The following is a 27,543-nucleotide window of genomic DNA, read 5'->3' on the forward strand; positions in this document are numbered from 1 at the left end:
CTCCCATTTGGACCTACTGTCACCAGATCCCTTTCCTCCCATATTCTGACTCACACACAGGTAGGGGGTCACAGAACGTCAGGCCCTGTGCACCCTTCCCTTCCTGGGCGTGGCTGATGGGTCACAGTTTTCACTGAGCAACATGAAGAACTTCAGGCTTACGAAGAATGAACACATTTACATTATGACTCTGCCTTCCTGTCTTGCCAGCGCTGATTCACGACCACTGGGTGATCCTGCTCAGATAATACTGGACGCAGCCACGAGTGGGGGAACTAGAGACAGAGCTGCCCCCAGTACCTTCTGTAAATTCCAGACAGGTTAGACCAAGCAATGCAGGCATTTATCAATCAGGGCAGGAAAACCAGTGTAAGTAGTTTAGGTTCTCTAACATCTATCAAAATAAACAATAATAAACAACCATTGCTCAAGTTGTATACTCTTTTGAACACCTCCCACCACACATATATACCTCACCTTACTGAGAAGCTGTACTGTATGTATGGGTGTGTGCAGCACCCATGACACTGGTCACTTTACAAGACACTTTTCGGATAGAAAACACAGTAAGCATGATGTTCACAGAGCTTGGTTTTATTTTATCTTAAATATAGTTGCATTTTAAAATGCTCCAATGAATTCAGTAGTTTTTATTTTTGTTTTTTTTTAAATCAAAGATACCAGCACATTTCTCACGGTCCAAAAGTGATGCCACATATTTTCTTTAGCAAAGTCATTTGTAATAGATCTCTCATATTTATATTCTTAGGGAACTATTTGTATTGTCTCTCTATAAATAGTGTCCATTAGTCTGTCCAGTGAATTTTGGGGAGAAAAAGGAAGGCGTACATTAGTGACTGTTCTTGTTAAAAAACAACAACACTGCGTTTTCAAAGTGGGAAGGATTTTAATAGCATCAAATTCTACCAGGTTCTTACAGAAAAGGAGGCGAAGTGGAGGCAGGGGGTTGCAGCTGTCACATCGTCCACGCGAGGCCATCCTGGCAAGGCGTCCCCATGCCCACTGTGGAGCAAGCCACACTGGGGGATGCGAGAGACGCCCCTCCCCAAGTCTCTTGTTACAAATGTGCGGGCAGAATGTCAGGAAAATCCCTATACGGTGGTTTCCTTTGGAAGTCTTCCTTTCTTAGAGAGTGCTGAGATAATTGTTTCCCATGGAGGTGAAACAGGGGTGCAGGTCAGGTTATACCTGTAGCTAAAAGTCAGCCCACAGGCCTGTTGGCCGTGTGTCACAGTGCGCACGGGATTGTAACTCAGAGGACCGAGCCCAGAGGCCCACAGGTTGGCTGGACATAGGATTGCACGTATATGACACTGTCACCCGCTGCAAGCGTGTGTGCATGGGGGGAGGAGGGATGGGGCTTTGGACGTTGGTGGCATCAGGCGGGCCACTGGAGCAAGTGCAGTGTCTTGAAGTTGTTTGGGTTGGACGCATCCATGCCGCCTGGTCATAAAGAAGCGCCCGATGGTGGCCGTGGTTTCGGATTCTCTGTGAAGCTGGAGCAGGAGCTGGCCGCATCCCTCCCACCCGAGCACCGGAGAGAGAAGGGCAGGGAGCCCACGCCGCCTTTAAGCCGCCGCAGGAATAAAATTAAACAGTAGAGCGTTTCAAAACAATTGCTTTCCAGCCCTTCGGCGATACTTTTTAATTGGTGTTAAATGTTAACAGTTTCTGTAATGCACTTAGAATAGAAACATATTTAAATAAATAATATTTAGGGGTGGTTGGTATTTCTGATTCTTTGATAGATAGTCTAAGTAACCAGAGCTGACGTCACAAAGTATCACATATCCAAGCTTGTTAAGCAAAGGAACTCTGGTTTTACATTGGCAATATTTTTGAAATATGTGTATCCCTTCATTTTAATTCATAGTAATTATTTTAAATGGCAGTAGGGATATTTGCTATTTTCTTATTAAAAAAACCAAAAACAACAACCTTGAATTTACTGGTATAGTCACTTTCTATCCAATAATTTCTAGTCTAGCAGTGAAATCCACGTGGTTTAATTCCTAAGGCTGCTGACCTAGGCTGGATGGGTGGCCTGGGCAGTGAATTCAGTGGTTATTACCTTTATCAGTACTTTAAAAATCTCTTGACACTTTCCAGGTAAAAATTACTGTGGCTTCTAGGTATCAGTAGTTTCAAGAGAAAAAAAAAAAAGGAGAAAGAAAACATGGATCATTTATGTTGAAATCTGGGAGCTATTAGATTATGCAAAGTTGTAAGTCTTATCAAATTTTACGGGTGAGGTAAAGTTTCTTTCAGAGTCGGGGAGAGACCTTCCACCAGGAAGGATGGGACAGGTGCTCCCACGTTCCCTGGGGCACCTCCCATTCTGTGTCCTTCTTGTACCACTGCCTGTTTTTCAAGTGACCCAAAGAGCCAAGGTTTTCATGGAAAGCCAGCGATGGGCCAGTAAGTGAGTGCAGTTCTTGTTGGACACTTCCAATGGCCTCTACTGGTCATTTTTTACAGTATCCTCCTTCCATCACTGATGGAAAAAAACCCCACAGGCAGGAGGCTCAATGTTTATTTTAGAAAGAGAGTGTGTACCAAGTTAAAAACATCAAGACTGATCAAGATACGTGGAGATATTGCTTAAATCTGAGTGGTCAGCCCACGTTGATCTCCCTCTAAGAAACCCCACGGATGTCCACCCACCTGCACGGGAGGTGGTGCCCTCAGATGCCATGGCTCCCATTCAAGTCACAAAGGAACGGAATTCACAAGTTGTATTAATTACGTCCCGTGTTTTATTCAATCCCGTATGACAAAATAGGGACCTAGACTAAGACATCCGTTTCCATCAGGAGGGGTGAATCGAGCCACAACTTTCATCATAAAAAATATTGGATCTAGGTAATAAGTCCCAGCTGGTTCAGGGAGGCCCTGGTCCCCACATGGCATCACAGTAGAAAAATAGTGTGTCTCTTCACCATGCAGGGAGGGGTAGCCTCGCCCTGAATGCAGGGGGGCTCAGTCCCGCGGTCCCTTCACGAGCCGTCTTATTTACACACTTTACATCTCTCTGAAGCTATGTACACATCCTTTTGGGAGGAGACAAAACACTACATGGTACCAAATACTAACAACAACAAAAATATCACACCAAAAAAAAAAAAAAAAAAAAAGACACAGATAAATAATAAAAAACATTCAACCACTAAAAAGACAGCAACAGGAAGTCACTTGCTTTCCTAGCCTGACACTGGCCCACCCCCCTGCTTGTCTCACGAGGAGAAATGGCAGCATGTGGCAGGGACGTGACACATCCCCGTGGGAAACAGGGTGGCAGGGAGAGTTCCATGTTCATGTCTGACGGAAACAAACGGCCCATTTGGTTTTTCACAAGGCTTCCGCAGCACACGACAAAGGGACCCGTCGTCACTGTGGCTGCATTGGGAAGATTGTCCCTTCTGTTTCAATCGAGGAGATGTCATCGCCGTTTGAACCCTTCTTTGGGGCACACAGGGTAGCACTGTGACCCACGCATCGCCAGGACAAAGATGCTGGAGGAAGTCCCATCGTCTCAGGCCACAGCACACTCGCCACGCACAGATGAGGTAGAACATGCAGCCCGCCCGTGCAGCACGCTCTGCCCGCCCCCGCCTGCCTGGCTCCAGGGCCTGTCCTCACTCAGGCAGTCAAGTCACCAGCTGAAGGTGGTGTTTTGAGTCATCAGATGACATTGTGCTTTGTTTTCATCTGAGAAGGTAAAAATGAATAACCCAGGGACGGAGTGAATTTCCCGGTTAGGACTGATGACTGTCGCAGACACTGATGTTTCTCCCCAGCTCACTGGAGACAGGAACCAGTGCTCATGGCCATCGGGTTTCCATGCTGGGTGTGCAAGAATGAGGCAGAGATGACAGTACCACGGTACCCACACCATGCTTTCTTAGCTCCTGGCCCCCCACTTGGGTCCCCATCCTAAGATGAGTTCATCCAAGTTTTGTTAGAGGGGTCAAGTTCTTAGATGTGCTTTGTAGAAAACTGAAAGAAATCATTTTAATTTTACAAAATGGCAGACCCTAGTTTACTGAAGACTTGACAGGTCTTGGTGACTTTTCTGTTTAAATAGCATAGATTTCTCATGTTGTCTGACTTTAAGACTGAACAAGAAATGATAACCGTTTTGTTCTCATTTTCCTTAAATCAAAGTACTATTTATAAAATATCTTACAGTTCTTAAATCTTCAGATTAGAGACAAACCTCCCTAATACAAAATACTAAAAGTGCAACAGTATAAATTAAGAGTTTGCAACCACATTATACAAACATTACCTCTTTATTGTACAGCTTTAATACGTGAAATATTTACTCACAACGGTTTATAATGTTGTGAATAGTTTACGGTGACGTTTGTCTGTCACTGGTTCCCAGTCGCTGGGCTACAGACCACACTAGAGAACAACTGTCCACATAGCAGCTACAAACATTTAAATTAAAAAAAAAAAAAGAAAGAAAAATGGAAAAATAAAAAGGAAGGCTTGTTACTGACAGGTACTTGCACACAAAAAGCATGCTATCTTTCCCAACAGAACTTCACGATTTTTGTCTGCATTAAAATAACCCACGTATTATAGTAAAACAAATCTTGCTTAAAAAAAAAAAATCACACAGGCAGATGTATTCTGCAAGTACAAAAGCTACTTTTCAAGTTGGGGCTGTATTGTCTGTTACCCGCATAATCGTAACATTATAAATACTACAGACAAAAGTACTGTCATAAGACACAGCATTGGGAGGGCTGGGCCACGTCTTCAGGATAAGAGTTCTAAAAACAGAGTTCAATGTCTCACTATTTCCCATGAGTGTCGCTGGGAACAAACAGCACAGGGCCCCCGGTTCTCTCTCGGGATTATTAGGGTTCAGGAGAAGCAGAGTGGGTGTGCTCTGAGCCCTTTCTGTCCCCAAGGCAGGTTTCCAGGGACTTCTCTCTCTCCTTTTTGACTTACATTTATTTAAAAGGTTGAAGGATTCTCAAGGTCAAGCTCACCAAGAAAGAAGGACCATGCAGCGCTTATGAGACAACCTTTCAGAAGCCACACAGTTAGTGAATTTTCTGCTGTGGGGACAATTTTAAGGAGAATGCGCACGCAGGGAGTGTGCAGCCTGATGGTCACTCGTGACAGTGCGTAAGAGGGACAGAGCGGGTGGACGAGCCATGATGCGTGTGGCTAGTTAATCCCAATCTCCTTGTCCTCAATGAACCTCGTGAACGGCCGGCTGGCCCCCGTTTCTGAGCCGGCTTTGTCCAGGCCTACCATGGGCGGGCTGCTGCCCGTGCGTGCCTTGTCCATGCCAGCAGCCAGGGAGCCCAAGGGGGGCATGGCGCTCCCTCCCAGACTGACAGGGAGCTGGGGGATGCCTCCGTTCTGGATGACGGAGATCTCATTGTTCTTCATGGCCAGGCCGTTTGTGATTGCCGCAGCGTACTGGTTCCAAAAACTGGGGTCAACGTTCATGGCTCGTGCCGTCAGGTCCTTCTGGAACATTTCTGAGAACTTCAGGGCATCACCCCCCAGCAGAGCCATGGGGTTTTCCACTGACAGACGGCGGCCGCGCCTCGCGGGGGCGTTATTCCACATGTGCGTGCCCATATGAACCTGCGTGTGACACGGGGAGACAACCCATGGTGAGCAAGCCAGCACGGGGCAGTGTGCCCCCCAACGCATGCCCGAGTGTCATCCACACAGTGTGACTCACTCAGAACACATGTCTGTACCCGTCCTAAGCTGGTCCTTAGTTTGGGGACAATGAAACATTGTTTGGCAAACTTTTCTGAGCATTTCTGAGCATCTTATACATAAATATGCAACGTTTATTTTTATTAAAAACAAAAAGCGAAACCAACCAATACTCTAATGTTTCTTCCTATTAATGAACTTGATAGAATACCTCCCCCCTCCCCTCCACCCCCCGGCAAGGTGTAAGATAAAGGACCCGCAGAGGATGTTTCAAAGCTCAGGGCCCCTCGGCTCCCGAGCCTGTTGTACTGGGCCCCTCGCTGCCCCTTAATCATCTTATACTTGAAACTTGTGCCTCAATCCCAAACATGGAGAGAGCATCCTGGGCACATGGGGTCAGCAGAGACCTCAGACAATTCTTGTCCTCACAGTAAGTAAAAGCCACAGGTATTGACCTTCTCATGGTCTCTGAGGAGGTCACTGAGACCCCACAGGCATTTGACGTGGCCTGAGGGCAGCACATTTGGTAGAGAGTGAGACTCTGGCCTGCACATGTCATCCAGCACCTGCCACACCCTCTACCATCCAGGGAACGCAGATGGATGGCTGGGACATGACTGTGAGCACAGTGCCAGGCTGTCTGCTCTGGCCCTCACTATGGGTAGCATCTCACCAGATTCCCGTCACAGAACAAAACAACAGGACCAGCCTTTAGACCTGGGCCTAGGCAGAATGTGTGTTATCTGTACCACCTAGAAGTGTTTTAAGGGTCAGCTACTTGTTGTCGGTATTCCAGACAGTGGGCCCTGGGCTGGCCCACCCAGGTGGGGGCCCGTCAGCTTAACAAGCTGCCGCAAGCAGAGGCTGCACGAGATCCAGGGTAGGTGACATCCTTGAGAACTGAACGGCATGCACAACTTAAACATGAGTGTGTGCACATGAATGCGTGCACGGCACCTGCACAGGTACAGACACCACAGTACAGACACACTACACACAGTCACCAGCATGTGCACAACACACATGCACTCACCCTCCCACATTCTATACACATGCAATGCACACCCTGCAAATGTGCACACTGCACACTCACACATGTATATGCACACTGACTTGAACACACACTATACATGTGCACATATCCACCCATGTGCACTTAGACTCTGCATGTGCATTCACACTCACCCACACATGCACACCTATACACTCATACATTTACCAACACACACACTCCACACCTGCTACTCATCCATACATGCATATTACATACTTGTGCACTTACCTACACAGACACTCTCCATATACTCACACTCGTTCACATGTGCACACACTCTGGATGTGCATGAGGACCCACTCACTGCATGTGCACACATTTGTTCGCTCTTGCACACTCCCTTTGTATGAACTCACCCACACATTAACACACTTCACATATACATGCACACTCACCCACACATGCAGACTAACACTCATGTGTGCACACTCATACATGCACACCAACACTCGTGCATACTTAAGCACATATACAGACTCCACATATGCATGTACCTCACACACATATGCACACACTCACCACAGGCACACACTGTCTTGTGTGGGCTCCCCAGCAGCTAGTCTCTCTGGCTAGGACCATGGTAGAAGCCCTGCTTACCACCCCTCTGGGATTGGAGGGCACCCCTGACGAGATCCGCAGGGCTCTGCAGCACCAGCCTGTGCCCTCACCTTGAGGTTGCCCTTGGTGGTGAAGGCTCTCCCACAGATGGTGCAGCCGAAGGGCTTCTCTCCGGTGTGGGTGCGCTCATGGATCTGCAAGGCGCTGGCTGAGGAGAAGGTCTTCCCGCACGACTGGCAGTTGTGCTGCTTGGGTGTCCGGCGTGGCGGAGGGGCCAGCATGGGCGCGAGGCTGGGGCTCGTCACTGCCTGTGGCCCAGTGGGTGCCTGGACAGCGGTTGGCAGCGGCGGGCCCTCGCCCAGCGTGATGGCCTTGCTGTGCCCATTCACTTCCATTTTGATCATGGTAGGCGTGGAGCCGGTGACCAGGCTAGGAGCGCTTTGGCTGGGACCTAGAGCAAAGTTAGGGTCAAATAACGGAGAAGGCAGCTCTTTCAATTTGTGGGTCAGCAAGTGCTGTTTTAAATTACCCATAGTGGAGCACCCACGCCCGCAGACTGTGCAGATAAATGGGCGCTCCTTAGTGTGGCTGCGGTGGTGGATTTGCAACGCACTCCTGCAAGCAAAAGGCTTGCCACAGACAGGACACGCAGTGTGCTCACACTTACCCCGATCTCTGCTCAGGAACAGCAGGCTAAAGGGGGCCTCCTCCTTGATGGCTAGCCGGCCGGGGTGGGCGGCCGTCAAGTCCAACGCACCTCCATTTTCGGGGGCAGGGGGCGGACTGTCCAGCCTTTCGGTCTTTAGTGGAATGTCCTGTGGCTCCTCGTGGTTGCTGAGGCCCGGGGACTTCGAGGGCAGGCTCTCACTGTGGCTGTTGACGGGGGACAGGGCCTGCATGGAGGATGACGACTCGGACAGGGCCGGGCTGCCCGCACTGCGGCTCTCCAGGTCGCCCACGGCCGACGAAGAGTCGTTGCTGAGGTGGTCACTGTCCCCGGACCCGTTTTCCACGGCCTTCAGGGCGGTCAGCTGCGGGCAGCTCATGACAGAGTCGATCATCTTCATCTGGTTCTCCAGCGCGGCAATGCTGGAGATGACAGACGGGGGCGAGGGAGGGCAGGAGCCCGCGTAGGGCAGCAGCGGCTTGGATGGGTCGCCAGCCGTGTCCTTCAGCTCCACATCCTCCTCCATGGAGTTCTCATCCACGTCGTCCTCGAAGTTGCTCAGGACCTCTGCAGCTTTGTCGTCGTAGGGGAGCTCGGTGTCCATGGCGTCCTGCAGGCCCTCGGGCAGCGGCGTGTTGGGTATCTGGCCGCCCATGTGCATGCGGATGTGCTGCTGCAGGACCACGGCGTTGGTAAATTTCTTCTGACAGATGGGGCAGGAGTGCTGCACGCGGAGCGGCGGCTTCGCCCGGTGCACCCCAAAGTGTGTCTTCAGGTTGCCCTTGGTGGTGAAGGCTCGCCCACAGATCTTGCACTTGAAGGGCCGCTCTCCCGTGTGCGTGCGGTAGTGCATCTTGAGCGCGCTCTGGCAGCTCAGCACCCGGTGGCAGATGACACACTGGTTGGGGTCGGTCATCTTCTTGTCGATGTTCTCCACCAGCTGCTGCAGCTTCGACGTCTCCGACGTCTGCATGGAGTCGAGCAGCCCTCCGAAGGGAAACTTGGCCTTAAACTGGTCAGAGCTGGCCGCGAGGACCGGGCTGCAAAGGCCAGTGGAGAGGCTGCTGTCCGTGAGGACGGCGGTGGCTGATGTGGAGGCGGCAGAAACCTGCCCACTGCCAGGGATGTCTGCCACTCTGGCGTTTGTGCAAGGCAGGCTCACAGGCTCAGTTTTGGTCAGAGAAGACACGCTGAGCACAGGCTGTGGGGACTCAGCGGTCACTGGGGCGCCCGACTCAGAGCTGTTGAGGCCAGGGGACAGGGAAGGGCATTCACTGGATGCAGGCGAGGGCCGTTGTGGGGAACGGCTTGCGGGGGTGAGGCTCGGGGAGTCGGCATAGCTGCCAACGCCAGGGATTGTGGGTGGCAGCTGCAGTCCCACTGATGTGGGCACTGTGGGCAACACGGGCTTGCTCTCTAGCCAGGTGGTGACCGGCTTTTCTGGGGGCAGCGACATGCCATAGGGAATCCCGGAGCAGGTAGGCACATTGTCCAGGTACTCAGGCACGGGGTAAGGGTTCATCTGGATGTGGGGGTACTTCTCCTTGTGCCTCTGGAAGTGCACCTTCAGGTTGCCCTTGGTGGAGAAGCGGTTGCCACAGATGTTGCACTTGAAAGGTCGCTCGCCCGTGTGGGAGCGCAGGTGGATCTGCAGGGCACTGTCGCTCCCGAACACCTTGGCACAGAACCTGCACTTGTGCTTGAAGAAGGGGTCCTCAGCGCTGGCCTTGGGCTCAAACACAGATACATTGGGGGGCTTGCCCTTGCGATGTTTCATGAGTGCCGACAGGGGGTCCAGCGCATTGGCCGTAGCAGCGATGCTGACCAGCGGGTTAGGGAAGATGACGCTGCTGGCGGAGGTCTGAGGTAGAAGAGGGTTTGGCAGGCCAGGTGGGGAGCTGAGCAGTGGGCCAGGCCCCAGGGCGGGTGGCGTGGGTGCTTTCTGCAGCTGCGAGGCGCTGCTGGAGGCACTGACCGCCGAGCCTGGGGCGGTACAGGCGGGGGCCACGCTGGAGGATGCTGGCCCGCTGGGCTCAGGGGCAGAGGGGCCCCCGCTGGGGACGTGTGGGGTGCTTGCCCCAGATGCTAGCTGTGACAGTGTGTGGGTGCTCTCATAGGCCATGGGCTGGGAGGTGGGGCCGGCTGCCGTGGGAACAGGGGCAGCCCCAGAGGGCAGCTGCAGGGCAGAGTGCACCGCCAGGCTAGGGAGCTGGCTGGAGGCTGGCACGGGGGCGCTCTGGGCCCCCGCAGCGTTCCCGGGGTTCAGCGGCGGCCGAAGGGGCTGGCGGCTCATCAGGGCTACTTGGCTGCGGATCTGCTCAATGAGCTGCAGCTGGTGGATCTGCTGCTGCTGCAGAGCCATTAGCTGCTCCAGGATCATGGGGATGGCCAGAGCCGCCACGCCACCGCCGGAACCCACTGTGCCCACCGCCCGCGCGTTCTGGGAGAACTGCGCCACGGCCACCTTGGTGCTCAGCAGGGTCTCCAGCGTCACGTTGGTGCTCGGCATGCTGTAGGCGGCCCTGGGCGCCGGCTCGGGGGCCTGCGGTAGCGGTGGTTTCCCTGGGAGCGTGAGGCCCGGGCCCAGGAAGCCCTTGTCGGCCGCTGCGGGCTCCACCTCCATGGGCTCCTCCTCCTTCTCCGGGGCCTTCACCTCGCCGCCGTCCCCAACCTCTGGGGGCGCCGCCTCCTCCGCAGCCTCGCTCTCCGTCTGGTCACTGGGAGAGCTGGCTGGGGAAGGTTCTGGAAACTCCTCGGAGGCCGGCGCCGGCTCATCTTCGTTGACGATGAGCACCAGCGGGTTCTTGGTGCAGCTCTTCTTGTGACGCAGGAAGTCCGTCCACTTGAAGAACTCGGCACAGCACTGGTCACACACGCTGGTCTCCTCGCCACCGCTCCTGCTGTCGCCGCCGCTATCGCCGTCCTCTGCGCCTTCCCCGGGGGCCGCTACAGAAAACCGAGGGGACAGACACTGCGTCAGCCACATGCGTCAGCCCGCGCGGCCAGCCACACAACCCGCCCTCTGCTGCAAAATTTCGCACATATGCGTAAAATCAATATTTTTTATTTTGTACAAATTACCCCACTTCAACGTTTCTGACGCCCGACCTGTATGTGCCACAAGCCCTTCTAGCCAGCTAATCATTTTCTTAACGCCATCCATCAAATTATGAGGCCCTATCAATTGTGGATACTGCTTCTTAATGAAATTCCATAGAAGCCATTGATTTCCAATATTTTCATACCAAACCCCGGCCGCCGTCTATGGATACAAAGCCAGCTTTCGATGGGCTCATTAGGATTCTCCCTGCCACCCGTCCTCCTCCTTTCCAGCGAAATTAGAGATGCCTTTGCCAGTTCACTTAACATTGCTAAACTAATCTGTAACCTTTCAAAGTCCCGTCAGCCGCCTCCCCGGACCCCGGGCCTCACAGATCCATCATCTTTACATGTCCTGGGAGACACATTGCGGGTTTCATGTCATTCTATAGAACCTCTCAAACCAACGAGCACCTTCTTCACGTAGGGAAATTTTGGCTAAATACTTGCATTTGTACATGTAACAAAGAAAACACAGCCACCCGTCTCCATCCCTGCTCAAAATCACCGTCTCCCCAGTGTGTAGTCGATGAACCGATCAATCCCGTCTCTTTGCAGCCATCTGGGAGAGTCTCACAGAGAAACTACATGTCTAGGGTCTGTCAGAGGGACATCATGAACATACTCTGGGCCCGAAATTCATCATGTTTCATACAATTAACGAGCTCCCCATCAGATGCCATATTTCTTGGTGAAATGAACCAAAATTATATGTTAACTGTGATCAGCCAATAGCCTTTGGCAGGCAGCTACCAAACTAGAAATTATATATTTAAAGTTCATTTATGTTGACATGTTTCACATGAGAATGTTGTACTCAGACTCACTTTTTTTTGTACCTATTTTCATTTATTCTCATGGAAAGACTTAGCAAATTATATGCTTGTGCCATAGTGGGAAACCCTCTAATTGGTTACACATGTTTAATTACTGTTGTAGGCAGCTACTTCCTGACTTCCCTAACCCTCTTGTGCCGAATAACAGCCACATTTAATGAACAATTCTAATTCACACCTGATTAAATAAATGGCCGTACAAGAAACAAGGAATCAACCTACGATAACGTTTCTTGCTCCTGTGTTTTTGGCAGTGGGGGTGGAAGGTAATGTGTCACAATGACTGGGCTCTCTGTGCCGGCCGGGCCGGGGCTGACTCGCAACTGCTTTTTGTCAACTTACAGATGGAGTGATGGCAACAGTCAGCTCCACAGAGAGCAATGACAGCTCTTTGTCACTATGTAAAGCTGAGTGTGAGAACAAGACATCCTAAGTTTGTGCCCCGGAAATAATTTAAATTTCTACCCTCAACAGCCGCACTTGCTAAGCAGTCTCTGTTTTTTTCTTTGTAGGGTTTTTGAAAAAGAATTAATTTGGCTCGATTTAAGTAGAGAAATCTGATTTAAAAGAAAAAAAATATATATATCCTGTAAAAACCTTAGTCCCTCCACTGGAGGAAAAAAAATCTTTGGAGGCTACTCTGCTTGCGGCACTCCGTGCAGCCATTACTGCAGGGTAATTTATACATGCCTTTAAAAAATTATTAGCAGTGTTCAATTAGCATTTTCTTAACTGGCTAAACCACGTGAAGGGGAAAAGTTGGAGCTTGCAGCCCATAAAGACCTGCTGGACTTTTAGAGGAAAGTCAGTGCTGACGACCAGACTCGAGGAGTCTCATTACTGGAAGGGAAGGAATGTGACGGGTGTAATAAAGAGGCTGAGCATCGCTGGGAGCAAAGACAGTCGATCTATGCTGCAGATAGGCACAGGAACAAAATAAATACTCCACGTCCTTAATTTGCTCCAGGTATGCAAAATCCAATTCTAAACCTGCTAAGGTCACAAAAAAGGGTGAAAACAAAACAAAAACTAAAATCTTAAGAAAACTGTCTTGCACACCAATAAGAACTGTCTCAAGTACTAAATGTGTATTTAAAAAGATTATCACTCTATGCCCAGAACCCCTCTCCTGAATTTCTTTATATGAGTGGCATGTTCCTCTGCAGACATATGTACTAAAAAGCCATTTAAAAGAAAAAAGAAAAAATCCCATCTGCAACAAGCAATCACATCAGAGTCGCTCCCTACATCATTTAACTATTATCACTAAACACGGAGCAGAATACTTAAAAAAGTTCTTTTCCAGCATTTTAAAGCTAGGCTAGAACGGCCTGCCATAATCTTCATAAAGATATTTTTAATACTTTTAAGAAAGAAAAATACCAAATATTCATCATTCTGAAATATGTTCTACCTTTAAATCCTTGAAGGAGATAAGATGTTTTAACTTTTGTGTGATATAGAGAAGCATTCACATGGTATAGACATTTAAAATGTTATATACGCTTAAGTGCCATGTATGTCTTATTCAGAGAAAACTTTTTTTCGGTATGGAATATGTGTTAGGGATGACTCACTGAAACAGTGCTTAAAAAAATGAGGCTGGTTTTTGGATCACTGTTAGTGTGCTGAGCATTGGAAGACTTAGCTTACTGAACTGTAAATAAAATCTATCTTCACAGAGAGCCTCTCCCTGGTTTCCTTGGTAGAAAGCGTGTGAAACAGGAACAGGACTTTCATCTTACACTGTACTTTCTTCCCCAAAGTTCTTCCTCAACCCAAACACATCTATGCTGCTCACAAAAATTAGGGGATATTTTGAAATGATTATGAAGTGATAAAATATCCCCTAATTTTTGTGAGCAGTGTTATTTACGTTAAAGACATATTTTCCCACTGTCATTGTTTTTATTTTTCGTGTGTTAGATAGTTTTAGGGTCACCTCCAAATTCATGAAAGGTGGGAAGTGTTTCCACAGGTGATTTCCCTTTTTCCCCATTGATTGGCCGGTTTGCAAACTTACAACGGTGTCTCACAATTGTAGAAGCTGAGCACAGACTATTTAAGCACTTTCTACCAAATAATAAGTCATTGTATCAATACTTAATGCAATGGTAAGTGATTAATTACCTAAACATAGTAAAGATATTCTTGTCGAAGTAAAAGCTCCTTCCACTTACAATCCTTTAAAATTGAAGAAAGCAACATTTGGGAGAAGAAATTGTATAAAAATGGCACTCTGGCCATTTGGACCTATTAACAGTCTATTATGCTAATGAACCTAACAACACAGAATTGTTAGACTTTATAAGCAAAGTTTCATAATAAATGTGCATTTTGCTTAAAATAAAAAACTATTATTTAGGAAAGGAAAAAAAATTCTTCAACATAATCCAGATTTCTCAGTTTGGACAACTAATTTAGAATCACCACCCATCATTTTTTTTTTAAAACTGGGGTTTGTATAAAATCTCAATAACACAATCAATTCAGTTGCTATTCCCAGTTGTTCAAGCTGGGGCTGTCTCACTATCCAAATCTGAACGTGATGAACCCCCACAAAAGTTAGAGAGAAGCACACATTTCATAAAGTTTTAAATAACGTGCATTCCAATAATAATAAAAACAACTTTAATATTTCACTATGGAGTCCGAATTTTGGGTGCACATTTTTAAGAATGTCATTGAACAGCAACAAGAAACCCTTCAACTGGACTGGTGGGACGTAAGCAAAGCAAGCCTATTTTACTAGGGAGACAGCTCTGAAGCAGCGTCACACTGGGAGCAGAGTTGGAGGCACTGGCTCCACTGCTTAGTGTGAGACCTAAGTTGTTACAACTTCCTGGACGGCTCCTCTCATCATGACAACTGACTGTAGCGCACTGCCGTGTGTCTGTGCTAATCTGGCCATATTTACCCTTTTTTTTTAATGGCTTCTGTGAGGAGAAAACACAAGTGGGAAAGGCCTGAACACAGCTCACAATCTCATCACACAAACTCCCCAAGCCCTTTAATCCTGCCCTTGTTTTAAGCTGATAGATATTAAGTTGGATCCAGAGGTATTTGACCATCTTGTAATGAAATTTACACATAAACTGGCCTTCTGTTCCAATAAATAGAAGTTATTCCTTCCATGGGCTAATACGGCTCCAGATTTTTATTTCAAGCTAAAACGATGTTCATGAACCACTGTAACACAGCCCGAGTTGAGACATTTACTCCCAATGCAATTGGGAATTCCTTCTTTCTTAAGGAAGGGGGGGAGGATTTAAGAACAAGCATTGTAAACATTATCATTAATGTCAAAGCAATTTATTTTTAACATACTGACAATCCAACTGACTAAGATTTCAAATTGTACACAGGCGAGGGACCAGGCAGGAATTCATAGCAATAAGGGTTATATCAGAACAAGTGAGGACAAATGCCAGCCTACCCCCGGAGCCTCCATCCTGGGGAGCAGGAACACTCTGTCCAGGTGACTTCTCCTTGCTGTGTATCAGCGTGAGGGAGAAGCTGCCTGGGAACCAGCCGTCTACTGCGTGGACGTCAAATCCATGCTGGCCTGTGGCTCGGGGCCTGGCCAGGCACTGGACTTGAGGCTGAATCTGCTTCCTGAACGTGTCGGGAGGCAGGACACAGCTGAACATAAAGCCATCTCAGTTTAAGATGAAAAGTATAATTACTTTACAGCAATCCCCACCCTGGCTGTCTACACTGAAGCTTTTTTTCTAATGTCCTCGCTGTGCACACCTTCCAGAACAAGTTCTAGATTTTTCACTTCCTTGGAGGAAAAGGGGGTCCCCTGGCCTTTTTAGAGAGCCCGTAACATAGGCATAGATAGCTCCAGTGACAATCTTACAAACACAGGGGTATTTTTTTCCTTCTCACTAATAAAACACAGAGAATGTTTAACAAAAATATTCCTCTTCTTAGGATCACCTCTCAGTGTAAAAGGCCCTCCCACAAACTCTCCCCCACCACCAAAATAAGAAACCCCCAACTGTTGCACAATTCTTTCAGCTTTAATTCCTGGTCTGTTATATAATACACATCTCTCATCTTTTCCGAGTCTCCTAAAGAGACATGCAGCAGAATGTTTATACCCATGAGAATCTTTTGGAAGTCACAAGGGAAAAACATTGTTGCAAAATGTATAAGGCTATTGGAGACATAAAGCTTTCTTTAAAACTTTCAGACTGCAGTTCTTAGCAAGGCTTTTTTAAAAAAATTTTCTCTTTTTAGGAGTACAGTGCCTTGTACATAAGCTAACCAACTTCAAAGAAGTAGTAAATAGGCATTTTTCTGATTTTGTGTCTGAGCCTCCAAAGCTCAGCTTTACCCTGCTACACTTTCCCTACATGTTTCAAATTTCGCACCATTAACAACAAAAAAAAGTAAACTTGTCCAGTATGGGAGAAGGATGTTAACTTCTCCACTTTTATTAGTAACTCTAAAAGGCCACGTGGTAAGTCTTTAGCAGAGAAAAAAAAAGCATATTTTCTCTGTTGCCTTTGACCATCCCCCTGAAAAATATAGAAAGCAATTTTTCAAGTTTTCCTACATTGTTAGGAGACACTTATTTTCTTGCAAATTAATTCTTTTTAACTCCTTATGATAGCTTTGAATCCCATAAAGAAAGATGAATTATCACATACTGAGCCCAAGCTGTGGCACAGGAGGAGACAAATAGAGACCCCCACTGTGTCTAACAATGTAGAAGAAATTCCAGAGGCAACAGAAAAATTGTGTCCTTTTCCCCAGACCTCCAGGCTGGAGAGCCAGGAGCCGACGGTGGAGGGCACTGTCGTTATGCCAAAGCCAGTGCTGACCCCCATGCCTGCTCTGCCCCTCTCGGTGGCCCACAGCTCAAATTTGTTAAGTAACGACCACCTGTGGCACGGCCACCAAATGTCTTTCTTCTGTTGAAAACATTTGCAGTATTTTTTTTAATCTGTGTGGCGGGCCAGGCACCCGGACGGCAAACATTCCTTCTTCTCTGGCCACATGCAGTGGAGAGCAGACACACACCCCACTTGTTTTTAACTATCTGCCTGGATACTGTGTCGAAGAATAAGATGTTTGTGACACTTCAAGGTCACACAATAGTTCTTTCATCGGGACGGTATGCTGGGCTCACACTTCTGACGGACACACATTACTGCCGATGCTAACCGACAGCACACAAACCTGAAATGCGCCAATTGACGGGAATGATCTCATTGAGATTCCGTGAGGAGGGGCACAAACAAGGTTTGTGCAGGTTACTGCAGATCAAGGTTCGTTTGCATGACTCAAAAGTCAGGTTTGACACAGGGGCTTTTAACATGTGCCATTTTGGGCCTACATGGAAGTGCCGCCAACCCCTGTCATTTCCCCCGATTCTTTATTCATAGAAGACAGGAACAAGCAAAACCACCCAGAGGTATAAACATCTGGGTCTGAATGGCCCCAGAGAGGCAGGAATGACACTGTGCCCAGGAACAAGGCCCAGGCACTGTTCCCATCAGGCTGCAGGCACTTGGGGAGAGGTCAGTAAATCATCTCTATTCGTCATGGATTCACAGCACTGCCCCGTTTCTACGGACAAAGTTTACACATGTGCAAAGAATCATCCTCCTGGAAAAGCCACTGCCCCCGTGACAGGCCAGCGGCTCTGCATGTCCACGGGTCACACAATAGAATTACCAACCAGCACGACAAGGTCCCTGTCGAAAAGAGGGTCCAGGGATGCCGAAGGAATTAGGACCAAGTGGCCCTGCACCTGCAGGGTTAATTAAACAGTTCACGATGTAATAGCTGCACAAAGGAAAACCGTTCTCTGTCCTTTAAGAACTATAAACACTTGTGCTGAACGAGATGGGCATCTGATAAGCTGTGTGGCACAGAGCAAACGCACGGGTCTCCAGTTAACACTCAGATTCAGTGTTAACACTTAATAGCACAGCGTCAGTCCTGTTGCCAAGGTCAACAGCGCAGATGCACTAATTGTATTATGAGCTTGACATCTAGTGGCCACCCCTCGCAGGCCAAAGCAGGCAAAGGTTAAGTCAGCAAAGCCTGTCACAGCACTTCTAACGACTCACCTTCAGGGAGCTGGTCCGAAGCTGGCCAGCTCTGCAGCCCCACCTTCTCCCAGACCTCCCGACAACAGGGTCCAGGCTGCTGGCCGGAAGGCTTTCCGGCACTTAGAGGGGGTGGGGATCCTTGAGGGTAAGCCTAACTGCTCTGGGGTGATGGAAAAAGACAGGCCCATGGAGAACAAGGTTTAGGCACATTGACAGCCTGAGGTCTCTTTGGTGGCCATGGGTTCAGCCTGGAGAACTGTTCCTTTTAATTAAAGAACAAATCCACCCTGATGGCTAACCTAATATAGAGCCCATTCTGTAATTATTTCAATTAATATTTCACCCTCTCTGTGACACAAAAAGTTTTTGTTTTCTTGGAAACCACACAGACAACTGCATTTTAAATCATTAAGGTGTTCAAACCGGAAGAGGAAAAAACCCTAAGAGTGGTTCTTTTTTCTCTAAAAATATATACAAAAGTTTATTTAAGGCAATATTAAAACATCTGATCGTTACAGATTTTGTTTATATCTGACACTATTTGAAATGCACAACAACGTAACACACGCTGTAATTACAGACCTGCTCACTGCAGAATTAGCTTCACGAGACTAGGACCCACTGGTCCGATTCTGCAGCTAGCGGAGGAATCGTGATAGGAAAATAAAAACTAACAAGAACAAAACTCCTCAAAATTACCCTCCCAAAACTATTTTGCACCGTAAAGATATGCGTGGCCTCATTAGCAGCTAACGAAGGCTTTAATTTTGCTTGAATAAAAGCCTGGGCCAATACTTACATTGAATACTGCTAAATTCCAACTGATGTTCAGTGCACAGAGGGGAGACCTTGGTTTCACTCTGAATCCCCTCCCCCCCCCAAGAGAGCTAGCTACCTTGAGGAGGATGGTAAAGCCTGAGAGATTGCAGTTGGAAATGAAATCTGACCCACTTTTGCCATCATCTTGTATACAAAAAAATAATCAGCTTGCTAAGTAATTCCTGCTGTTGCGCCATACTTTCTTCTCTTTCTGGCTCTGGAGAGATAGAAAACTACTGGATTATCATATGTTGTGAAAGTTTAAAACGTTCATAAAACCCCTCCTATTACATAATCAGCTCTTCCTCTGTGAGGTGGGAATTAATTGGCAGGTTTTCTGTTGACCACCGATTGATGCATTTTTAAATAGGTTAAGCTTTTTAAATGTTATTTTTAAAAATAAGCGTGTGCAAACTCCTCCTTTTCCTTTTCCCCTCTTCCTTAACTTTTCACCTTCCACGTTTCAGAGAGAACAATCTGCCTACCCAGGTTAGAAAGTGGCTTCTGTGTTGCTTCCTTTTCAAATGCTGAATTGTAAATGTGTCTTGTTGGGGAGGTGGGGGGCCAAGGCAAACCATGCATATACAGATAAAAGAGAAAAGATCTCTGCACCAGGGCTGGTGGCCTCCCTTCCCTTAACTTAAACACAGTCTGTGAATACCACTGGTAAATTCTTAAATCACATGCTTACCACATTTAAAAGGATTTTTTAAGATAGCCATATGACTGAAAATAAAAACACACTTTGAAGCAATTAGTGCTAACAAACAAAACTCGCTATGGCAAATTGTTTTAAATTATAATATCCTTTTGTTCTCCCTTAAACACTTTTTCTAACGACAATAAAATGCATCTTTATTAAGTTGCATTTTATATGATAAAGGACAGCAACACTACACCTTTTAAAGTTCTTAGGAAGGAGTGTTAAATGCTCTTCTGTCATTAGAAGTTTTAATTACTTTTTCTCAGAACAAAAATAATTCGGCAGGCTCAAAGGATTTCATTATTGGTGGCACACATTTAGCTGAACTTAGAGCTACAACACACTTATGTCTAAATTTTCAAAGACAGTAAAAGATAGTTCCTGTTGGGAATTAAATCTCAGTCATCCCTTACATTTTACAGCTGGATAACTTTGCAACTTCACAAAAATCATCATTATTTTTTCTCATTCTAAATACACAATAATATTTCATGCCTGCAGTGATAGGGTTCAGATAGCACTAAAGTTATTTTTAGGTAGCTATCTTCTCTCATTGATTACCTAGAAACTAAAGTCTGAAAAAAGTCATATTCTTTTTTTTAAGAAAGTCTTTTTTTTTTCTTTTTACTGTAAATCAAGTGCCTGTGGATTTCTGCCACTCCATGTTATACTAAAATTTTACATGTTTGTTTTTCATGGCATTATCGATAGTCTTCCATTTTACTGTATGCATTTACTGCTTTAATGTCACACCCAAAGTGATACAAAGAAATTATTTACTTTGTTTCTAACACAATGTAAACTAACTTAGCTCACTTGTAACTTCATGCATAGTCTGTTTATTTCCATTGTGTTTTAACAAAGTGAAAATGTGCAGAAGATCTGACTCAGTTGGAGTAATTTAGTTTTCACAACCATTTATTTATATCTATCTATCTATCTATCTATCTATCTATCTATCTATCTATCTATCTATCTATCTATAGTTATCTTGCTAATAATGACCAGCACGCAGAGTAACACACACGAGGGCTCCTGAGTGAGCAGAGAACAGAGTATCTTTTATGCTCTGTGAACAATCAGCTTCAGAATAATTAAATCAGAAAGAACTATTTTTTTTTTTTTTAGTTTGCTTCAACCATCCTTAAAATAATTGAGGAAACACACTACTTGACAAAAGGTTCAGCCCCACCAGGCTATATTCTTGGCTTGTTATAAAATATAATCAGAAACTGTGTTAATATCTGCACGACAACTCTAAATGGCAGAAAAACATAGGTTTGGCAAAAACTTGAATCCTATGGTGGGTATAAAACCTGAATGTTTCACCTCTAAACAAATTCAGTAACAGCAAGGCGGAATTCAAGAGAACTTGTAAATAATTTATGCCAGCCTAGGTTTTCAAATATGGGCTATATACCCCTAACATGTTTACACTATTAGGTTCACCGAGCTCACATTTCTGAAGAGAAATTAAAAATGAATAGCAGAGCCTCGGCTTGTTAATTGTTAAATACCAGGGGTTTTACTCTATTAATTAAAATATGCTTTAATAAAAGGAGACATTGCACATTTTGATAACGACCCTACAAAGCTGAGAAGTATTTACATTGTTACATTTTGGGGTGCCTGTGAAAGCCGATTTTAAGCTATTCAGGAGCCACAATAATAAAGCTTTAAAATTCCTCACTGGGATGCAATGTAGTTCTTTTGAAGGAAAGACAGTCTTTCTCATTCGGCAGAAATAAATCCATTCATTTGATCATGTAGTCATTGAGGGCAATACAAAACAATCCAAGTGTGAGAAATTCTATGTGATGAAGTAAACAAAACAAAAAACCCATTTCCATGACAAAAAGATTCTTTGTCCCTAATCCACCCACCATATGCAAGCGTTTCTTTTTAGCATATCTCCGGTTCCAATCTTGGGTGACTAGGCTGCCGAGGCGCCGCGGCCTCACCTCCGAGCGACAGAAAGGCCTAGCTCACGAATTTTATTTAAGGAGTTCCCGGCCGCGTCCTAAGTGTTTTCCCCTTTCTTTCTCCGTCCCGAAGTGCAGTGTACCTGCTTTGTCAAATTTCACCACGCACATTCCTGTGATTTTCTGCAGAAAACCTAATTCTCATGGTTAAAAAAAAAAAAAAAAAAATTCGTATCGGCCTCCAAACAACTTATAACCAGTTAATCCAAAAGTTGGTCGGCGTGTTTTTTAAGGAATGAACTATCTGATGTTCGCTCTGCGGTGCAGCTGCGGGCCGCCCTGCGTCCTGGTGTCGCACCCTGGGGACCCCGCGGGCCCCGGGCGTCATCGCGCGGATTCGGGCCCAAAACTTCTAGGGAAGAGGCCGGGCCGCCGGCGCCGGGCTCACTTGCGCGGCTCCTACCTTCTCTTGGGGATGAAGAGGAAGTCATCGAGCGCCACGGAAACATAAGAGCAGGCCCAGTAAACTTACAGTGGCCAGGACACGCCGGGTCCGCGGCGTGCGCGTATCACCCCTAGAGCGGCGGCCGAGCTCACCCTGGGTTAAGTCCCCAGGCGGCCATTAGGCAAGGCCAGGCGACAGTGCTTGCGTGCTCCAGAACTGGATCATTGGTTTGTCAGGGCGCCGGGACTAACGGCTCCACGGCCTCGGGGCGCACGAAGCGGACCGTGCGGGGTGGGGGCAGGCGGAGCTCGGGTCGGCGGCCCCGCTACCACCGCGCACCTCCCGGGAAGCCCAGAGCCGAACAAAGCTGCCCCGCTCGCGTCCAGCGGTAGTTGAGCCCCGGACGCATCCCTGCCGCTGCGCCCGCCCGAGGGACACCGGGGTGGCCGAGGCTGGCCGCAGGACCGGGCGCAGGGAGCCCCGGGGGCGGCGTGGAAGAGGCGGAGCGGACCCCTCCCGCTCCCGTCCAGCCCCGCGCGCAGCTCCCTAACTCCTAGTGACTGAGCCAAGTTTACTTGGTCCACAACTCTCCGCGCCGCGCGCTCCGGTGGAGGACCGGTACCCGCGGCCCGCCTGCTGCGACCCGGGGCCGCGCGGCGGACACTGGCTCGCTGGAGCTAGGGACCTTCTTGTGTCCGTGGAGTGCGATCGTCCCCGCCGCCCGGCTATCCCTAGCCCCCCCGCCCCCCCGCGGCTCCTCACCGTGTTCCGGAGCCCCTTCTGGCGGCGGCAGCTCCTCGTCAGACTTGAGGTGCTGAGGCTTGGCCTGCTTGCGCCGAGACATGCTGCTTGCGGAGCGCGGGCCCCGCGCGGGGCAGCGGCATCAGCGGGGCGGCCGGGCGGGCGAGGGGCGCGGGGCGCGGGCGGCGGCGGCGGCGGCGGCGGCTGCGCGGGCGGCGCATGGGGCTGAGCAATTAGGCTGGTGAATAATGCATGTCCATTAGCGGAGGGCTGCGCCGATTGGCCGGCCTCCAGCGGACTCCGGCGGCCTATGCAAATGAGGCCGCGCTCGCAATTAGCGGCCGCGCGGGCAAGGAGGCGCCCGGGGACCTGGGAGCGCGCGGCCCGGCGCCGCCTACATCGCTCGCTCCGCGCTCCCCGGCGCCCAGGTGCGACTCGGCGGCCGGGAGCCGGCGGGTGCGGCTACCGCCCCTGCCCAGGGCGCAGGCAGCAAACTTTGGCGGCGTCCGCGCGGCGCCGTCTCCGCCGGCGCGTCGAGCTCTCCCCTTTATACAGTGTCTGCGACGCCGCCCGCGCCCCGCGCCGCGCCCCCCCGCCGCCCCTCCCGGAGCGAGCGGCTGCGGGCAGGGCTCCGGCCGGCGCCTTTGTCTCCCGGGCCGCTCGGGCGCTGCGCCTTCTGCACTCCGTGGCGCGGAGAGCCGGCTGGCTGCCTTCGATCGTCGGCGGCGGGTCGCGGAGCCGCTTAGCGTGCTGGCCCCGCTCGGGCTCAGGTGCCCCTCTCTCCGGACCTTCCTTCCCGGCTTCAGTGTCTTCCGCTGGCTTCCCCGGCGGCCGGCCCGGCTCGGAGGCTCACAGCCGGAGCGGAGAGGAGTGCTCACGCCGGGGTGGCGGGACTTCGGCAAGACCAACTTTCCGGTTCGGAAGCGGCGCGGGCCGCGCGGCTCCTCCCCTCCCCTCCCTCCCCTCCTCTTCCCTTCCCTCGATTCCTCCTCCTCACAGCCCCCCCCCCCCCCCCCCGTCTCCCCCCACCTCCCTCTCCGGGTCCTTCTGACTCCCGAGCGACTGCCCCGCCTGCCGCCACCACCCGGGCCGCCTTGGCCCCCTCGCCGGCCCGCCGGGCCTCCCCGCCGCCAGCGGCTCCTTAAATCCAGAGGGAGGGAGGGGATGGCAGGGCCCCGATGTCCCTCCCCCCACTTCTTTTCCCGACGGTTGCGGTGCCTTGGCACCTGCGGAGTGGGCAGGGACACGGGGTGAGGCCGTACGACTGAAAGTTCCAAGTCCACGAAAGTCTCTCGCGCAGCCCACGGTGTTTTAGGGCTTTCGGGGGGGGGGGTGACTTGGTGGGGGCAGGGCAGGTGAGGGGGTCGCGCATGGCTGTAACTAGCACCCTTGGGCGGCCGGCCTCGCTCACTCCCCCACATGTACCCACTCTTCACTGGCGGCCACACTCACGCGCCCTCGCAACTGCGCGCGCACACCACCCGCAGCGGTGCACACGCTCCCTCGCCCACTCCCTGGCTCACTCCCGCGCGTGTTCTCCATCCCTGAGCGTCAGCCAGGATGTGAACCAAGGCCCCACCGTCTCTGCGCCCGCGTCCCTTGCCCCTGAATGTCTTTTTAATTTACTAAATTTCTTATTTTTGTTCTTACAAGAGGCCCTGTCGAGTACGTAGCTTTGGCACAGATGGCCTCCCCAGCGTCGTGCACTGCAGGGGAAACGGGCGGTGACCAGCGAGCCCCGGGTGCCGGGAGGGCTTCGAGCTTCTTGCGTGGCTGGGGGTGGGGTTCTGCTTGGCTTGTGGGACCCCTTCCTCCCCACCCCGCCTCCCGGAAGGACCCCGGTCCAGAGCCGCTCTCCCGGCTCTCCGCAGGCTGCTTTTCCCATTCTAGAGTCTACCCGCTCCCCAGCCTGCGTTCTCCTGCCCGCTCGCCTCTAATTGTTTAAGTTTCACGAAGCCACAGCTTTGGGCTCCAAGACAGCGCAGAGACATCATACCTAGGGAAAAAAACCCCAGGTTGGATGGAATAGTCTCCAAACAGCCCCTGCGGCCACTTTTGAAAAAAAGAAAAAAAAAAATATATCCCCTTATTGTTGGTTTTGATTTGCTTTTTGGTGGCGGGTGTATTCATTTAGGAGATTTTGTTTTTGAAAAGAAAAATGACCCATACGAGTTGTTCGATAACTAGTGTTCTTCACACACCACGACTGCGCTTGTATGGTTAAGCAATGGGGGAAATAACCTAACTTCGCCATTACGTTGTGGACTTTTGCAAAGGCTGCAGGCATTTTGGAAACGCTCCTGCCGCAAGCGCAGAGGCACTAGGCAGTGAAAAAGTTTGCAGCCTGACTTTGGGACGAGCCGGGGCCAGGAACTTTCCTGGGAAAGAGGAACAGGGTAGGAGTGGTTGCAGTGAGTGGAAGTTTCTGCCTAATTTACAGAACAGACAAGAGTCTGGGGAAGTTACAGAGCTGCAGCGGAAAGGTAGATGTCGGTGACTATTTTCTAGGAGAGAAAGAACGCAAAACGATCGTCCGTGGGTCAGCCTCCTGGTTAGAGGTGCACTGCTTTTTGTGACTTGGTTAATTCTCTTTTTCCTTCTTTTTATTTGATACTTTGGGGAGAAGAAGCCTGTAGCTCCCGCGGCATCCGAAGCTTTCGGAGGAAGCTCGAGCTTGGCTCCGCGCAGCCTCCTGGCCCCCAGGGCACCGACTGTTCCTCTTTGGGCCACTGTGCAAAGCCCGTGTCCCCACCTTTTTGTTCCCAAGGTGGTTCATCTTCGCTCTATACTCCCCCCACCCCCACTCCGTTTTCCAGTACACTTGCAGGATTTCTCAAGGTCTTTCTGGGACTTCCAAACGCAGATGTTGAATTTCGTCGACTTTTTTGGCATTTTCCACGAGGTGTAGTCATCGTGTGTGTGGGGGGGTGTCTTTTGTGTCCCTCCTATGGGGCGCATCTGAGACCTTGGCCTCTTTAACGTCAGAAGCAAGCCTTCAGATTGCAGAGGTGTCGCGCAAGTTGTGATGCACTTTTCAAGTGCTAAGATCCTGCAGGCTTCTCCGCGCTGCGCTGGACGCAGTGGTTCTCCCCAAGTGAGCGGCACGGCTGCCGGACGCAGAGCTCCCGGGCTGACCTGCCCCGCGCCGGTGTGGTCCGTGTGCGCAGGGCCGCGGGTGGGCCAGCGGGTGCAGGTGCAGGCTGCACGGTGACCTCCGTGTGTGCTCCCCTGGGATTTCGTTGAGAAAATGGAGCAAAGACTTGGACGAAAGGGTCAGGGAGGTTGTGAGACAGGAACCCGCACATGTCCCGCCATTGCTAAAATGGTGCACGGCGGTACGTCTGCTGGCACGCCCTTTTTTTTTTAATCGACTCAGGTAAACAACATAAAAATAAATAAATAAAGGTCGGAAACAAAAGGTATATTACCTCCTGACCCACCTGTTCCCCTTTCCGGGCCTCCCTCCACTAAATCTAAAACTTTTCTTTGTTTTTATTCAATGCAGCAAGTTTTAATGAACACATATGTCTTAAGCTTGAACCACTACCCTAGATTTATTTTGAGGTGACAACGGAGTATTTCCACAGATGAGGACAGGATGTCTCCTCCAGTCTCAACAGAGTGAAGGCACACGGAGGTGCGCTTCCGAGGGAGGTGCGGACACAATTCCCGCAAGGGGCTGGCAGATAACTCCCCCATCACATGACCGCTGGTTATTATGATATTGTAATACCTAAACACGACTGCAAAAACAAAAGTTATTTTTTCTCCCCTATAATTAAATCTAATTTGTTGTCTTTCCTTTCACAATGTTTTTATCTTAAGAGTTGACACGTTATTATTTTTTCTCTGCTTAATATTTGCACATTAATACTGGATGTTTCACATTAGTGGAACATATAATTAGGTGTTTGATTTAATTTGTATCATTTGGGCAGATCAAATGGCCTAGCTGTAGGACTGATATGTCCATGGGAGGTTGAAGAGTTGGTTCTGTTCTAATGTCCCGGTTCATGGACGCTTCCTGCCTCTCCGCACACAAAAGACAGTTTTACAGCAGGTGCATTTGACACTTTATTTACAATATGCTTATTTCCCCAGCTACTTACTACAGAAAGTGTGTCCATATAGTAGAGCTTTATTTTCTGTCTCCGTTCATTCTTCCCCCTACTGGCCTCCCCCCCAGCAAGTTTCTTTCTCCTCACTGGCCTCTCCCCTCTCTCTGGTTCTGCCCCTACCCCTAACTTTTGTTTTTAGGTTTACCATTGCTTCTAGCATGATTTCATGTCTTCAATGCTGTGACAAGTGACTGCTAATTGGTTCTTACTTGAGCAAAGATATTACCATACTAATATTATTATTGGTAAGAAGAGGTAATTGATAATACCACCTGCCACTCTGAAGCAATCACAATGATAAATGTTTCCATCAACAGGAGATCTGTGGTTGGTGTACCACAGCCCAGCCCAAATAGCATGTCAAGTGCCAATTATAAAGATGTTGCTTTTTTATTAAGCTAGGAGGGGTGGACTGGAAAACATGTAGCCCCATATGATATTTATGGCTTATTGAAAACACTTTTCCCCCACGCTTTCTATTCACTCACTAGAAGGTTGCCTTCCCCATAAGAATAAAACGCCCCATGGAAATAAACCAGCACACAGCTAACTGCCCTGCCCACACGTCTGTCACCCATTTTGCTTTCCAACCTTTTGAGATAAGTGTCTAAATATTTTTAATAGATAGCTGAGTGTGGAGTATGTGCACCTTCTGTCTAGCTTTGTGTGTTGGAAATCCAATACAGGACGTGCAGACATCACAGGCAAAAACATTCCATGGCTTTCCGTGTCATGCGCCGGGAAACACCCGTCTTCACACTTAGGGGCGCTTCTAGTTCGTATCTGGGGTGGCCTGCC

General features: G+C 49.1%; 1 protein-coding gene across 2 annotated transcripts; it reads right to left on the minus strand.

Annotated features, from left to right (window-relative positions):
- Positions 1-674: 674 nt before the first annotated feature.
- Positions 675-22,788, minus strand: SALL3 (spalt like transcription factor 3). 2 transcript variants are annotated; one of them, XM_066352944.1, is made up of 4 exons: positions 22,649-22,788; positions 7,995-10,940; positions 7,438-7,778; positions 675-5,634 (listed from the first exon to the last, which is right to left on the minus strand). In XM_066352944.1, exons 1-4 carry the CDS (start codon positions 22,728-22,730, stop codon positions 5,206-5,208), a joined length of 3,798 nt encoding a protein of 1,265 aa, XP_066209041.1. In that variant the 5' UTR covers positions 22,731-22,788; the 3' UTR covers positions 675-5,205. The 2 variants fall into 2 exon arrangements, with proteins under 2 accessions (XP_066209041.1, XP_066209040.1); XM_066352943.1 differs by having other exon boundaries at positions 7,438-10,940.
- Between the last annotated feature and the right edge of the window lie 4,755 nt (positions 22,789-27,543).

The sequence above is a fragment of the Saccopteryx leptura genome, chromosome 11, assembly GCF_036850995.1.
Source record: "Saccopteryx leptura isolate mSacLep1 chromosome 11, mSacLep1_pri_phased_curated, whole genome shotgun sequence".
Taxonomy (NCBI): Eukaryota; Metazoa; Chordata; class Mammalia; order Chiroptera; family Emballonuridae; genus Saccopteryx; species Saccopteryx leptura.